Source organism: Porites lutea, chromosome 8 (assembly GCF_958299795.1).
Source record: "Porites lutea chromosome 8, jaPorLute2.1, whole genome shotgun sequence".
In the NCBI taxonomy this organism is placed as follows: Eukaryota; Metazoa; Cnidaria; class Anthozoa; order Scleractinia; family Poritidae; genus Porites; species Porites lutea.
In genome coordinates this window covers 21,326,974-21,342,620 of record NC_133208.1, presented here as the reverse complement: position 1 = coordinate 21,342,620, position 15,647 = coordinate 21,326,974, and the positions used below count along the sequence as shown (strand labels likewise).

At 40.4% G+C, this 15,647-nt stretch overlaps 2 protein-coding genes across 2 annotated transcripts in view; one reads left to right on the top strand and one right to left on the bottom strand.

Moving 5' to 3' along the window:
• Positions 1 to 47: 47 nt before the first annotated feature.
• On the top strand, positions 48 to 10,296 carry LOC140947086 (uncharacterized). Its single transcript, XM_073396164.1, has 6 exons — positions 48 to 502; positions 790 to 910; positions 4,018 to 4,201; positions 4,400 to 4,457; positions 5,873 to 7,454; positions 8,357 to 10,296. Exons 1-6 carry the CDS (start codon positions 161 to 163, stop codon positions 8,764 to 8,766), a joined length of 2,697 nt encoding a protein of 898 aa, XP_073252265.1. The 5' UTR covers positions 48 to 160; the 3' UTR covers positions 8,767 to 10,296.
• Positions 10,297 to 13,098: 2,802 nt separating this feature from the next.
• The window catches only part of LOC140947085 (uncharacterized), a 6,907-nt gene continuing 4,358 nt past the window's right edge, over positions 13,099 to 15,647 (bottom strand). The window contains exon 4 of the mRNA XM_073396163.1: positions 13,099 to 13,411. Coding sequence (XP_073252264.1) covers positions 13,209 to 13,411 — 203 coding nt within the window. The 3' untranslated portion in view covers positions 13,099 to 13,208. The remainder of the gene's footprint in view (positions 13,412 to 15,647) is intronic.

The window sequence follows — 15,647 nt, the reverse complement described above, 5'->3', positions numbered from 1 at the left end:
TGCCGACTAGTTACCAGGTCTTGTCTACCGTACCACCCATCACAAGTTCAAAACAAAAAGATGGCTGACCAAATTTGTAACGCGGATTACTCGCATAAAGCAAGGCCGATATATTTAACATCGCCTGCGTTAAGCCAACTTTAAATTAATATACTCAAGTATGACCTTCCGCCACTTTCACTGGTTGATTTTGGGGATTGCTTTCTTGATTGAAAGTGGACAAATGAAAGATGTTTTTGGAATGCCTTCGAGACTGTTCATGGGCGGAAGTAATCTGTGCTTCGATTTTGGATCGTCGCCCGGACTACAGGAAATACACAGTGAATACATTGCTTATGAAGTTCTTTTCAGCGATGAGACATCTTTGATCGCTAATACCAGTTACTGCAATCTCCATGTCTGGATTGATGGTTCGAAAGGGATATTATTACATGGAAGAGATAAAGGATCGTTCCACAAAATCGACGCTCGCTTGAAAATTGAGAATCCGGAATTCTATAAGGTAATGAAAGTCAGATGCATGATTCCTTCTTTCCTTCCTTGTCGTGGTCTCACAAAAAATGTCTTTCAGTGACACTGCATCTAACCGAGTTAATCGCGATTAACTACTATCACTTTTAATTGAATTAACTCGCCCATGGAGAAAAATTCCGGGAAAAAATGCATTCCATTGTTTTATTCGATTGTCTCTTTGCATTTTTGTTTGTGATAGAAGTATGTACTTAAGTATTCTGTCGTGTCGGGAGTGCTGTAGCATACAGATCATATTTCAATTTTTTTTATTCCCAGATCTATATCAACAGAGAACATCAAGCCTGGTTCGACCATCGATCACGCGTGAATCTGATCATGCTGATTTCATGTCCCAACCGGAAGTTAATACGTTGCATTCAGTTTCAAGAAAGAAAAGGTAAGTTTTCAAGAAATATTTAAACAGCTTATTTTGGTAGTTATAGGAAAATGAAAGTGTTTAATTTTTGAATTGTGCAAAAATGATTTTTTAGAGCGTCTCTCGCTGATACATCCCCATATAACTTTTTATCAAATGCATCACGCATCAAGCAAAAATAATGTTACATCGTACTTTCATAAGTAAGAAAACTGCTTAAAATAACTAGGCTAAAATAACAAAAAAAAAACATTATAACCTCTCAGAATTGTCATGTTATTTGCCATAGGTTTTGAGAAAAAATAATGATCAGCAAGGTCCTATCCAGGAATCCATGAGAAAAACTAAATAAAATCCATAAATATACAAGATTACAGGAGATTCTAAGATTTGGTAAAGCAGACTGTAAAAAGAAAAAAAAAATCAAAACAAACTATCTGATCAAGGGATCTCAGTATCTTTTATGTGCATATCCTTATTTACCCACCACTAAAAAATAGTACATCTTCCACATACCTTCCTAAAATAGAAGGTGATCTTCTCATGAAGTGCTGACTACTGGCAGGTAGCTGGATAAGATGGGTCAGTTCTCTTGAAACCCCTACCCTAACAGGATGCATCTGAGGTTTGAAAAGTACCTCTTTTGTGTGGAGCCTCTCTTTATAGGTCATCATAGCGAGTACCCCTCCCCCCTTCCACGGGGGAGTCTGAACTTCCATAACTGTTTTTTCGCCTGGGTGGGCTCAAAATTACCAAGCTACCCCTCTCCTATGACAGATTTTTTCTGTTTTCATTCACTAAACAGGGTACAAAGAGAGTCATGTCTGATAAACATGCGGATGGCCCAGATTTTGCCATCGAGCTAGTGAATTTTGTTGTCAACTTACACGACGGGCAAGTGAAGTTTTTTGAAGTCTTCAAATTAGAGAATTTAGAGCTGTACAATCAATCCTGCGCATTAAAAAGTTTTTGCAGCTGGTTGATATGACTTTTGGACTAGTACAAATATATATTAGCTTAAAACTGACTTTATTTGCAACCTACCAAACAACACAAGGCTGACTTAGCCTATGATCAGAGTACACATACACTGAGAAAGAGACCTTTGAAGCTATAATAATATTCACATTCAAGACAGACCCAAATAACATGACATTTGCCTCACAAATTAATAGTCAGATACAACGTTGTTTGTGCCATGCCAGGCGCCATTTAATTTTCGCTTTTTTCAGAACTACATCTGATGCCTTCAATACTGTATGTGTCACCTGCGCTTTGAATTTCTGTGCAGCTATGAAATTTAATTGGGACTAAGTTTCAGAGCTGTAGCTAGCGGGGGGGGGGGGGGGGAGGAGGAGGCCTGGACCTGTTGAGCCAGACAAATCAAGTCTGTGGATTGATTTGTTTTCTTTTAACTCAGTTATTTTGATTGTAGTGACTTGCAATTGTTTGCCATTTTCGTATTCAAGGTTGATTTTTTAGAGACATATCTCATGACAAGCGCTGAAAATAGCATTTCGGAGCCTCCAAATTTGAAAATTTTCTGGGAGAAAGACCCTCCCCCTCTACAAGGCTCATGCATGGCTTTGGCACTAGCGATAATGTCCTGCCCATACAGAAAACCTAGCTACAACCCTGAGTTTTTAACAGAGAACATAACACATGCCCATTTTTGATACAGTATGTTGCCCAGTATCCGGACACTTCAGTTTAAGATTGCAATAACTTTCCTTTGTTAATCGCAAGAGCTCTGAAATTTGGCCCCGAGAAAATCTATTTAGTCCTTAATATGACGACAGTTTAACTTTTTTGCCTTTGTTTCTATCGCGAAATTAATATTTTTGCAGAGCTCCTATGTTGCCCAGTATCCGGACAGCTGGCCAGGTATCCGGACACAACAACAACAACGTAATTGTACATAAATTTTGGCAGACAAGCGACTTATAAGCCTCTCTTGCACCTGCAAAGTAGTCTGGCAATCAATTCCAAAAATATAACCTAGCATCGTGAAATAAAACATAACAAATGACTGGGGTATGGTGGGGAACGCGAACGGCTGTTTTAAAAGTGGGTATAATTCTCACTTCCTTGTCTAGGAACTTTTTCACTGATTTAAGGAAGTAATCCATGGACGTGCCGAAGCCGCAGTTTGCAAGCTTAATTAGCCAATCTGCAAACGACTTTTTTTCTTCATTTTTTATTTAAAAAAAGCTTGGGAAGGGGACCTCAATCCGACGGTCAAAGGTCACTCTCCCATTTAGTCTGACCTGCAGTGTTGATTTGTTCATGCTCAGTCCCCACAATAAGCCTGCTTTTCTAGCACTAATTCCTCCTTCTTTCACATCCCTCAATCCTTCTGTGTCATTTTTCAGACCGTTGCAACCCCATTCTAGCAGTCACAACTGAGGAAAGTATGAGAATTCCAGGTTCAACTCAGACGTTTTCGGTTATATATAGAAAATGCAGTCAGGCGAAACAAGCCATGCACACGAAATCAAGTCGCCTCTAAATGAGTGGAGAAAATTTCCATACGGAGTTGAGTAGAATTACATTTTACGACTATATCATATATCCTAAGCTTTAATAAATTATAGTTACTGATATGAAATAAATCTTATCCGGATAATGTACACAGCTAATTCATCAATTCTGTACAGCAAAGAAAAAACTGTCCGGATACTGGGCACCTGACATCAATACTTAGTGAATGTTTCTAGCTTCCGTTATTCCAAACAAATCGAATTTCAAGAAGAATTAATGAACTTTCTGAGAACCTGACTTCCTTAAGTATCTTCACTTTAAAAATAAAACAGTTTCTTTGAAAATATCACACATTACCCTCCCTTTTCTAAGCAGCACTAATTTTACTGCGCAGTAAACAGCGTAAATATTAGCCATGAAAAGTTTACTCACCTGAACAGAACGGCGTCTTCTGCGACTGTTGCGCAAGCTTTCAAATTGCCAAAACTTTCATCTTAAAGCTGAAATGTTCAGCTTTCATTCAAAATACTTTGTTTGCCGAGAACTGAAAAGGGCACCTCAAAAACTGAGTTTTTGTTTCAAGTGTCCGGATACTGGTACCATCCGGATACTGGGCAACATACTGTAACTGATTGTTTTCTTTTTAGAGCTGTTACCTCTGCAAAGAAGACTGTTGAGTGTGGGTGGTAATGACCTGTACTTGCACAGGAGTCCCAATAAAGGCCTACAACCGCTGCAAACAGTCATCATGTTGATTGCAGGAGTTGTGCTTCTTGTTATAGCTGGAAGCCTGTGCTCTGTTTGTAACAAAGACCGGGATAACCTATCCGAGTGAGTACCCTTGCTTCACTACTTGGACCTATAAAACATAACAATAAAATCCGATGTTTGTCTATGGCACTTGTGACTAGTACTTATTTTTACCACCACTGTCCATACGTTTTAAAAATGTCAAGTGATCTTCTTTTTATTGTGTTTTTTTTTTCACTGGTACCTTATTTCTTGGAATTGTTTTCTTATTGACTATAGATCAGAGAAAAGAGCTCAAATATTATCCTATCATGAACGCTTGCCAAGTCATTATGAGGTAGGTATAGAGTACCGAAGTATGACGTCATAGAAAATGAAATTTGTGAAATTATGGGATTTGTTAAGATATTCCGAAGGAACAACGTCCAAGACGCCTACTCGCCAAAAATTAGCAATTTGGGGCAGATTGTCTCTGAGATATTAGCCCAGTTATGCTCCGATGACTCCATACAAATCCTTCTAAATCTTACCTGGTTCCTAATCTTATGAACCAAGCCAAATTTAGAAGGATTTGTATGGAGTCGTCACAGCATAACTGGGCTAATATCTCAGAGACAATTTGCCCCTTATTGCTAATTTTTGGCGAGTAGGTGTCTTGGACGTTGTTCTTTCAGAATATCATAACAAATCCCATAATTTCACAAATTTCATTTTTATGACGTCATCACTTCGGTACTCTATTGTAGAATGTGTAACATACAAATGAAAAGTAGGATAAGCTAATGAAAAAAAAAATAACGTGAGGGAAAAGTAGAGTAGCAACCTTTGCTTATCAAAAGATTTTCATCAGGTGAGAAAAAATGTTTGAAAATGAGGTTGTTCAGTTTTTTGTCAGTCTCCGTATCTGTTGGTAGACCCCATCACTCAAGGAGGACAAGGAGTAATGACGGTGACATGGTACGTCATTCTTCCTTCCAAATTCGTGGAGAAAATCTAATCTTTCTTAAAAGAGGAATTTGTTTCTGAATTTATGGCTTGCACAGTCTAACACCAAAACTTACCTACAAATATAGCTTACATTAGGGCCTAAAAAAGTTGTTGGGGTGGGTAAAAAATGCCTTCCTACCCATCCTTCTGTACATCGTCGACGCCGGGGCGAGCCACAGTGAATAAACGTTTTAAGACGTTGGTTAAGGTCGAGGTTTTCTTACAGCAAATTTAGTTTTTGCAATAATAGTTTGATTTCTCGCGTGTTGATTGGCCGAGAACTATGGTCAATAAGTCTACAGACCATGGAAATAACGTGATGGTAGCGCAATTTGATTTTCTCCTTCAAGGGCGTGCGACTTTCCAATAAATTCAACGTAAGTGGACGCCAAAAACTATCAATGTTATTTAAAAACAACAACAACAAAAAGACAAAAATTTTCCATGGACTGTACCCTTATCGACCATAGAAATGGCGTCAGAATGTTCAAAACTCAAGTGGAAACGCGAGCCGTAGGCGGGTGGTTTCACTGTAAAGTTTTGAACATTTTGACCGCTTCATTTCTATGGTCGATAACAGAATAGACCATTTTAAATAGCTGTTTATTTTTTAACTCTAATGATTTCTTATGGCTTAGTATCATGGACTTAAAGTACTGTGTGGCGAATTTTACGATTTTACTTTATGTTTAAAAAGAAAGGTGCTTGTGATACAGTCTAACATCGACTGACGGTTTTTATGTTTGTTTCTCTTTTCTTTTGTAGTCAATGCCACGAGAGCAAAAAGTTCAACAAGAAATAGTCTTGGAGACAAAGGATGACGTAGTTGTTGAAAGGGCAGAAAGAACTGAATCTCTCAACGTAGAAAACCACGTTGCGCTGTATGACGAGCTGACAGTAAGCGTTCAGCACGTAGCACCGCAAAGCGTGGAAGATGAGACGTTCGAGGGCGTGAACCATGTACCAAATAACGAGCACCAAGTGCAAAGAAGTGAACACAACGTTCAAAGTTGCGAAAGCCACGTGTCAAGTAGTGAACAGAACGTGCAAAGTAATGCACAGCACGTGTCAAGTAGTGAACAACACGCGCAAGGTAGCGTGCAGCACGTGCCAGGTGCTGCGCTAGGGATACCGCCTAGTTTGCAAAGTAGTGTGCAACACGTGTCGTCGACGGCTGTGAATCACATGACCGAAGATGAAAAGAAAAAACGAAGTAGCAAAGACGAACATGATCATGAAGAGCATAAAGGCAGATTTTGGAAACGCACTCGCTCATCCAAAAAAAGTGCAGCCAGCACTGATACCAAGAGGACTTCAGATACAGTTTTAAGAGCAGAGGAAGAACAAAAGCATCACGATAGACGATCAAAGAAAGGTTCTAAAGAATTTAAGGGCAAAGCAGGGAAACCTAACGAAAGAAAAAGTTCCTCAGAAAGCGAAGAAAGAAAACCTTCAGATGAACACCGAAGGGAGAGACCACGAGAGAAGACACCAACACTGGATCGGCACTCACGAGGACTTCCGACAACACCACTACCACCTGCCCCACCGGGCTCACATGGGCATACCCTTCCAGATCGACCCCTCCCCGAAAGGCAGAGTTCTGCCCCGGATGGTACTGGGTTGGAAGAAGATAACAACTATGAAATAGTAGAAAAACGAAAAACGAGATCTGTGGAGAATATCGACCTTGCAACCGATGAAAAATACGATGCTGTTCGGATTGAAGTCGAAAAGCCCCGCACTGTTCGTTCCGCTGTCGAATCGATCAACGTAGAGCGCCCCGATAGTTGGAGGGGTAGTGACATTTACGAAATCGTCGAGGAAACAAGCCAGGCTGAAGATCTGTACGACGAAGTGGAAAACAATAAGAAAGAGAACAGCGAGAAGGACGAAGACGAGGATCCTGAGGACCCTTATTCGCGAATTAAAAAGCTTAAAGAAATGGAAGCTTTGGAGAACTTAGAACTCTACGAGGAAGTCGATACAAAGCCGGAAATTGAAGTGACAAGCCCCGATCAATTAGTAGTAAGCATTGACGAGGGGTCGATTCGCAGTCGCTGTAAGAGCGATACAGCTGGCCTTCAGAAACCTAGTAACGAGTTTATCAGACGGTGTCACACAATCGACGTGGTGCGGGAGAGACAAGGCGTGGATGCATCCTCAGAAGGCAAGGTTTCAAATGCGTTAGTGGATTATCTTTACGCTAAAGTGGATCTCAGTAAGAAAAAGAAGAGACTTGCAGAGAATCACACTGGAGAGGAATGGAGCGATGACAATCCCCCTCCCCTCCCCCCAGTTTATATTTCATCTAGGCAAATTCAGATCGAGATGGGAACAGTTGAAGGTAAGTGAGTAAATAAACGACCTGATTTGATTCTTTCATGACTTGTTATACTGTTACTACATGTGTATTCAGTGGTGGATCTAGACCTTCAGATAAGGGGGGAGGGGAGGGGAAGTCATCCAGACCCTGAGCCCTGAGATTGATCGGGTCTCAGTTTGGTCCAAAAAAAAGGGGGGTTGGGGGGGGGGGGGGAGACCCTGGCCCTTCCTCTGGATCCACCACTGCTATATGGTTACTCTGGGTTCGTTGTCAAGTTCGAGGTTCCAGGCTCGGTGGGCCTCGATCTGTCCTCGCCACTGAGTTTTTTTTCCCTTTGGCTTTCCGTCGACTTCAGTGGAACTCCAACACGCGGGCAAGAAAAAACAAATGAAAAAAAAAAATTGAATCGTCCGTTTGTTTTCAAGTGCTCTATAAAGGTGAAATTAGGAAGATTCGCTTTGTACTCGTGGAATGCTGGCAAAGAAATATTTTTTTCACGTGCACGTTATGCACGTGCAGTGTTGTTGTTTTGCTGATCTAAGGTTACGTCCACTCGAATCAGGATATTTTTGAAACCGTACATTTTTTTTGACTCGAATAGGTCTGTTCGTCTTCCCGAAACCAGTGAATTTGCTCACCGAAACCCCATTTTTTGAAACTGCTTTCCAGCTTAGTTAAAGGCTCCGTTCATACGATTCTGGCTAAAAAAATAAATGTCGGAATCGCGTGCTTAGGACTTAAACCAATTGTTTTTTGCTGTTCTGGTTGACGTCGCCATTGCTTAAACTTCCTGTTATTCCAGTCTCATTTCTGGCAACCGTATTCCACAAGTAAAATCAATGTAGCTCTTCTTTACTCTTATAACCGTCTACTTCTAATGCGAGCACACACAATGAAACTCATACCTCTATGGTCGTCAACAGGTGCTGAAGACAGCCTGTACGATGAAGTTGCGCCGAGTTCAAGTGATAATACGCCTCTTTTAAACAACGACTTATCTGTTCCCGATACTGGTGCAGATGAGGACAAAAGATTATCGGCCGCTTCCGGCTACTACGAACTTGTTGAAGTCAAACACGAGGTTCCTACTGTTGATGGTAATTATACAGGGATTGTAGATGAGGGGCCTAGGCCCAAATCGAGCAGTAGTGGTCGAGCGGAACCTGCGCACGTGGACAGCAGTAGCACGCTTGCGTGCGCTTCATCTGCGGTAATCGATTCTAATGGAACGGCGGAAGGAGAAGACGAAGACGGCGCACCACATTACGAGATAGTAACGCCGCGAAGGACAGAGAAAAAAGTGTCCAAAACAACGGACGTAGCATGGATTTGATGTAGTATTGGATTGCTACTGAAAACTCTACAAAGATTAGAATTCATGTTGTCAGGAGTTTGTCATCTGGAGCGCTCTCCGTATCACAGACTTTCAATTTATAAAACTTTTACACTTCTTTACTCTTACCAAATGCTGCTTAAAATCCTACTCTGCTCTTATTGGCTGGGAGTTTTTTTTGGCGCGAGAAATGAATCTATTAATAGTCTGAAAGTATGACACTCTGCAGTGACCACGACTTTACAAGAGAGATAGAGGCTCCAGGATGAAAATCTGGTCTTGTTGAGCTGAACCACGTAATACAGACTCATTTGGGTACTGCTGTTAATATCTGACTGGTCAAAAATAGTCCAGTCCATCATATTACCAAAACGCGCAAGAGGTCCCGAGCGTGCTCTGTCGTGAAATAATAGAGACCTTAGTACGCACCGTTTCCGTGCACGGGAACGGACAAGCTACCCGTACTCGTAGCCCGTAAATACGGGTAGACTGCCTCTTATCCCGGAGTAACGGCTAGGTTACGGGGCAGAACGGTGATGCCATTATCACATCTGGGAAGTTATGGTCGCCTTTTGTATAAACTGCTTGGCAAACATGTTCGCCTACCCGACTCGTAGGCGGAAACGGTGTATCTTAAAGTCCCTAATGCATGCGTACGGATTGGCGCAAATAGTGGGGTATTCCGTTAAGGGGGATCACGTTGGCCTCGATTTTTAAGCGCTCTCTAAATCGCTTAAGAAGTCTGCTCTTCTTTTATTTACATAATTCAGTACTGCACTCAGCGATGTTTTCTTTTTCCTTAATCAACGTCCCTATTGTCTTTTACATTTTTCGAAAGGAACAAGTTTTGAATTGAAATATATGAAATGAATGTCAAAAAGGGAAAGTAAAATTATTGTTCAAGGCACTAGAAGCGCTTTTCCAGATGACGGTGATAACGATCCCTAAACGTCTTTTGGGCTCGTGACAAAAATCACATCACAACACTCGTCACGGAAGATTACGTGATATCTCTGAATGCGCCTTTAAAAGCGGCGTACTAATTAATGCATTATTCGCGAAACTGAGGGTGTTCTTTTTTGTATGAAGAATTTCTATTTATATAAAATATACTGCAAATATTATTCAAATTTTTAAAACTCATTAAGTAACCTTAAGGTGTAGCGAGATGTAAAGAAGGTTTTTTTTTTTTATATACCCTGGATTATAAGCTTGTGCCTGCGGTGGTTGGCGCATTTAGCAGAGAAAACGCAACGTCAATTGAGAACGCAAAAGCGCGCGAAAAGGATTGAATGCGACTTGTAGTGCTCAATTTGCCGCTGCGCCATTGGTCAGTTGAGTTTTTAGATCAGTTGTATGGTCATTTGAATTTTAGATTTGCCTCTCTCGCCTCGTTGACTTTGCTAAATCCGGAAATTTGCAACGTTATCTGCTTAATGGACATCGGAGAGGTCCACGCACAGGCTTGCTAGAAGCTAAAATCAGAATTTGACTAGCAATGAAATTTCAGTTACCGACTCATTTTTCTTTGAATAAAGAGAATGAAGTTCTCCTTTCTTAAATTAATAGGTATAGCTGACAATTCTTGGACGGTTTAGTTTTCGAGTAATCATTGACGTGGCCCCAAAAAAGGAATCGAAAATAAAATTTTCGCGCGAAGCGTGGGGTATTGACTTGTTTCCAGTCGACTCCGGTCGAGAAACTAGAGGAACGCCTGGAGGCAAGTTTAATACAAGGTGTTCTTTTCCTTGACCGTTGGATACCAACGCTGTGAAGCCACTGGTAGATTTCTAAACAGTCAGTTAAGGTTACGTATCTAATTAAGCTGTGAGGGTTTTCCAGTGCTTCTCTTCTTCCAACGTTGTTAGCCCAGGTAGACAGATCTATGCTATATTTCTTCATTGGAATATGCGTAGCGTTCTTGAGTTGTTGTGCGAAAACCTAACTTCTGAATATTGAAAGTATACAGCACAGTAAATTTCAATCTGATATACCATTCGTTCAATGTGGTATTAAATGTCGGCTCTAACACTCTTATCACCCGAGCCTAAATTTTGCATTTTGAGGTGGCGTCAGGCTTCGTACAGAGTCTTGAATTCTTTAAAAAATCTTGAAAATTTGCCAACAATTTTCAAGACCTAGAGAAAGTCTGGAGAATAGAGACAAAGTCTGGAAAAAATGGTAAAAAGCCTTGAGTTTTTTCTTTTTTTTTTCCAAAGCTATAGTAAGTGCTTAAGTGATTTTATTCTTCGTCTTGGTCAAACCATATGTTTGCATCGCACTACGAAAACAGCTTTGTTCCTGCGTTTTTTACATGTAAGGTGTCTATTGATCACCTATTTCATAACCGTGAGTCTGGAAAAAAATTATTGTCTGGAAAAAGTCTTGAATTTTGGATCCAAAGATCTGTACGAACCCTGTGGCTTTTAATCCTCAAGAATTGCTTAAAGGAACAGATCTGTGGGCCTGACAACTATGTTTGTTAAGCGTTTACTTTTCAATTCAGTCCTTAATTATTCTTAAAAATGCCTTTTTTTCATAAATTTGTAATGCTTAAGTAGCAGAAGGATCTAATCAGATAGAGCCCTCAAAGATATGCCTTCAAACAAGTGCGACAGAGCACAAAAAAGCCGCATAAACCTTGCCCTTAGCTGATAGTTGTTGTTGTTAATAGATCCGGGAACTTTATGGATATCGTTTTGTGTTATACACTAAATGATGTGTGAGAACTGAATGTATTATTTTTATATAAGAAAAATAAGAAATTTATATTAGATTTATTATTTAACATATACGCGCGCACTTTCCTCCCGCTAAATCCCATTTCCTGTGAGGTTAAAGTTCGTTAGATGAACAGTTTTCTTGTTACTTTTACATATTCTGAGCGTAAATGGTAAACAAAGTAAGTTTAAGTTATTTTATTTTTTCAACTATGATGTGAAGTATTGTTGGATTATATCTTATTGCTTTCACAGCAGAATTTATTGAAAATGTGTGCAATAAAAATTAGGAGCAACGTTTGAAAAAGAACATGACGGGGTGACGCACTAACAAATGACATACACAATGGCAAAGATGTTTTTATAACAATAGGTGCGGTCTTACCCATGCATCAGTGGGCAAATGGCTGTTGCCCACATGGAAGTAACTCTTTGTGTGTGACTCATTTTCCCAAAGTGAATTGCCTCGGGAAAATTTCCATGATACGTCAAAAATAACCAAAGACGTAATTTCAACCTTACAAGTTGCGTCATCGTGTCTCAAACACATTGCGAAAAGAACAAATGTGGCAAGAATTAATCATGGGCGGATCCGAGAAAACTCCCAGAATGAAACGGAAGGGATCTTAGACTTGACAGCTCTATAGAAGTCCAGTTCTGGCCTCTCTCTCTCTCTCTCCTCCTCCTCTCCTTCCCTCTGTCACGCAGAGAGAGGGACCAGAAGTGAACTAACTCTATAGATAGTATTTTAAGATTAAAGTTCTCGGTACAATAACTCTGAGAGCATCTCTAGAATACAGGTTTTACTGAGATCTGTTTTTTTAAAATGTAAACACAATTTCAGACAAAAGAAAAGGTTGCCCCATGAGAATCTTCGATCTCGTCCTCAGGGCTCTCCCATTTTCTAATCATGGTAATCATGGTTTATTCGAAGCATGTAAACTGGAAAAAGACACACACACCCGGAAAGAGCTTTATTGTAATCTAGGCGGCTGTGTTTTTGCCATCAGCTCTGATTGCTGTAACGAGCGTTATTTCTGTCAAATGAGCTCACGATCCAAGGTAATTTTGCTTCCGTTTTGCATCACTTTCGAAACTATTAAAATCCCGATATTTAAACTGAACACGGCAAACATAAAGCAGCTTCTTGAATTCCTCGCAACCAAAAACTGACAACCAGAATACGGTGCGGGATGAGCAGACAATTCTTAGCCCATTTATTCCGTGAACTAAACAACTAATCGCAAAACAAAAACAATTTTTTACACTACTTAGACAACAAAAATTTGTATACGTCTGATCCAGCCAAAGTAAAGATACCTATATAGCTGGCAAGTGAACAAGCCACCCCTTTCTGAATGTTCTAGGTCCGCCCCTGGGAGGTGAGACTGTAATATTAATAGCACATTTTGTTTGAGATTTCCTAAAGTAACTTCACCACCAAGAATAAGAACGGTATTAGATATTAGCCCGTTGTTTTATCAAAGTAGAAAGCATGAAAAATTCCGGGAACGGTATGCATTTGAAATTTTAATTTCCTCATAATCAATAATCTTAATACAAAATAAATAACTCTCCTCTGTGGTTACAGAGAAGTTCATTCCTTTCTCTCTCTTTCTCTCTCTCTCTCTTTCTTTATGAGCTAGTAATTAGCAAAAATATTATTACACTATTAACCCTATGTGTACAAATTATTTATGATGATATATGTATGTTTATGCTTCAAAGACACCTTGCAGTGCAGCAGTCTATAATGTTAAACACACTGGGACACTCAAAGCCTCTGCGGCGAGAAGAGTATTTGCACGTCATGCTGCCAGCAAATTTGCAATCGAGCAGCTGCTTGGCGAATGGGCATATGGGCTGAGCCGGACCATCGCAGACTTTCCATCCAGTTATCAGCACCGATTGACGTCGTGTTCTTCCTGCAGAAAAAAGTATATTCGAAACATAAATAATCTGAATTGCTCTGATTAAGGCCCCTTCCACACCTACACGGATATTTTTTAATCGGTTAGTGTAAAACGAAGACTGTGGACTGCAGACTGCGGAACAGGGGTAAAATGCAGACTGCAGCCCTAAAGGAAAACGCAGGCTGGGGGTAAAATGCAGAAAGAACCACATGAGAGGGAAAGTAAGGGAAATGTCAAGCAGAAAACAATGTAGAAGTAGTTTTTATCCCAGGAACCAAGCGACTTCGTTCCCCACGTTACCCTTGTCCAGCGGAACGGGGAACGAGATTGAAGAGACCTGACGAGGAACACATGTGGGACGCATGTTATGTGTAAACCATTTATTCTACCAACTCCTCTGATTTGGGCATTCGGTGTGGAAGATACAAACATGGAGGACGACGAGTTGCAGTTATATTTGAAGTGAACCTTGCATTCTATTGATTTATTGTACACAGCTACACAGTGTACGGTCAATTTTGTTGTTCAGTGACATGCACATTCGCCAGAAGTTTCAATGAACATCCGAACAGCTATCTGCATACCTTGATTTGCTATACTTTCGATAGAAGGTCATCCAAATTTCCTGCAGAACATCTTTCTTTGTTGTTGGAATGATTTACTCCCTTTTTATCGCCATTATTCCTTCTGTACAGTGTTTTGGTCAGCAGCTTATATTTAAGCGTAAATATGGTCGTGTTGTTACCAATTCACGGTCATGTGTATTGAAATTTGAAGAGTGAGGTCTCTCGGTAAGATAAAGAGTTCAAGATTGAGATTATTTTTCGACGACGTTCTAGAGAAAATAGCCTATTGCAGGCCTTCTACTATCTGAACGCCTGGAACAGGCTACAGTGAAGAAAGGATTGGATTTGTGAAAGGTGATCGTTTACATTTTTTTGCGGAATATTTTGACTTATAAAACACCTACCCTTCCGCGACTACAGTTTATGCTCGGTCTGCACTTTTGTACCAGGCCTGCGTTTTACTCTCAGTCTGCAGTCTGCACTTTACACTCAGTCTGCATTTTACCCCTGGTCCGCAGTGTGCATTCCGCAGTCCGTAGTCTTCGTTTTACACTGACCGATTTTTTAATCCGCAACTTTTTCTTTGCGGATTCGGCTTCCGTCCACACAAATCCGTTGAATCCGGCATACGAATCCGCAACTTTTTTAATCCGCTCTCCAGAGTGGAAATTTTTGCAGACGCTATGAAACCGGAATCGTGTGGACGCTAAATCCGGATAATTTTTTATCCGGTGAGGTAACAAGATCAAGCCCATCTCTTTACTGTGAAAACTGTATTTAAGATGGAAACCTGGACACATGCTCTGTTGCCAATATTCCCAGAGGAGTCGTGGGTACTAAAGCAGGCCCGTAGCCAGGATTTAATATGGGGAGGTGTGATTCAACGAGGAGACGGACCAAACCAGCCCGGAGGCTTTTAAAGTCTCTAGAGGGGGTGGGGGGACGGGGGCGTCAGAGACTGCATTTCGAGCGTTTTGAAAAACATCGGAATTTCTTAAACTTTAAACTTCAAAAGTGATTTTATTTTACAATTTTGAAAGGAAGAAAAAGAAGGTTGTAAATTTGTATTTTTCACTATAGGTTTGCTGCATGATCTTTGAATCATCATGCTCTTTCAATAGTGCGCCAAGCTTAAGCATACTTGGGTGCTTCTTAGAAACAGAACAATGTATGTTAGATAGTGGATGTGCTTAAGAGCCAGGGAAGAGAGTTCCTCTTGTTCCAGGAATACTGCATTTTAGCCCCAGAAAACAGTAGATATTTTAAATTATCCTCAAAGGCAAAGGGCCACACAAAAAAGGAACAATGTGTACCTTCATGTTTTTCAAGCACAAGAGGATAAGTGATCCACCCCTTGTGATTGGCTTTTTTTGGCTCTTTTTGCTTAAAAGGTCTGGAGCCAATTAAAAATCTAGAACTTCTGATATGGCCTAATAATTGCGTAAGGTCAACATTAAGCCAGTCAAAACGGTTGTACTATTCTGGCCACAAAAAAACAAAACCAAGTTTAATATAATGTTGCTTCCTAGTAGCAACTGTCACAATAACTGCTAAGGGAGGAATAATAGCATCATCGCGCCACAGTCCTAAGACTTGCATTATTCTAATATGAAAGGGCTTCGGGAGTTGACTGATGCAAGCAACATTGTAGACCGAGTGCAATTTTTTTTAAACTAATAGAG

Bases quoted from the DNA above. Each gene is read 5' to 3' on its own strand.
- LOC140947086 (XM_073396164.1), top strand. From the start codon at position 161: ATGACCTTCCGCCACTTTCACTGGTTGATTTTGGGGATTGCTTTCTTG. The intron at 503-789 runs GTAATGAAAGTC...TTTTATTCCCAG, and splicing joins AGAATCCGGAATTCTATAAG to ATCTATATCAACAGAGAACA. The intron at 4,458-5,872 runs GTAGGTATAGAG...TTTCTTTTGTAG, and splicing joins GCTTGCCAAGTCATTATGAG to TCAATGCCACGAGAGCAAAA.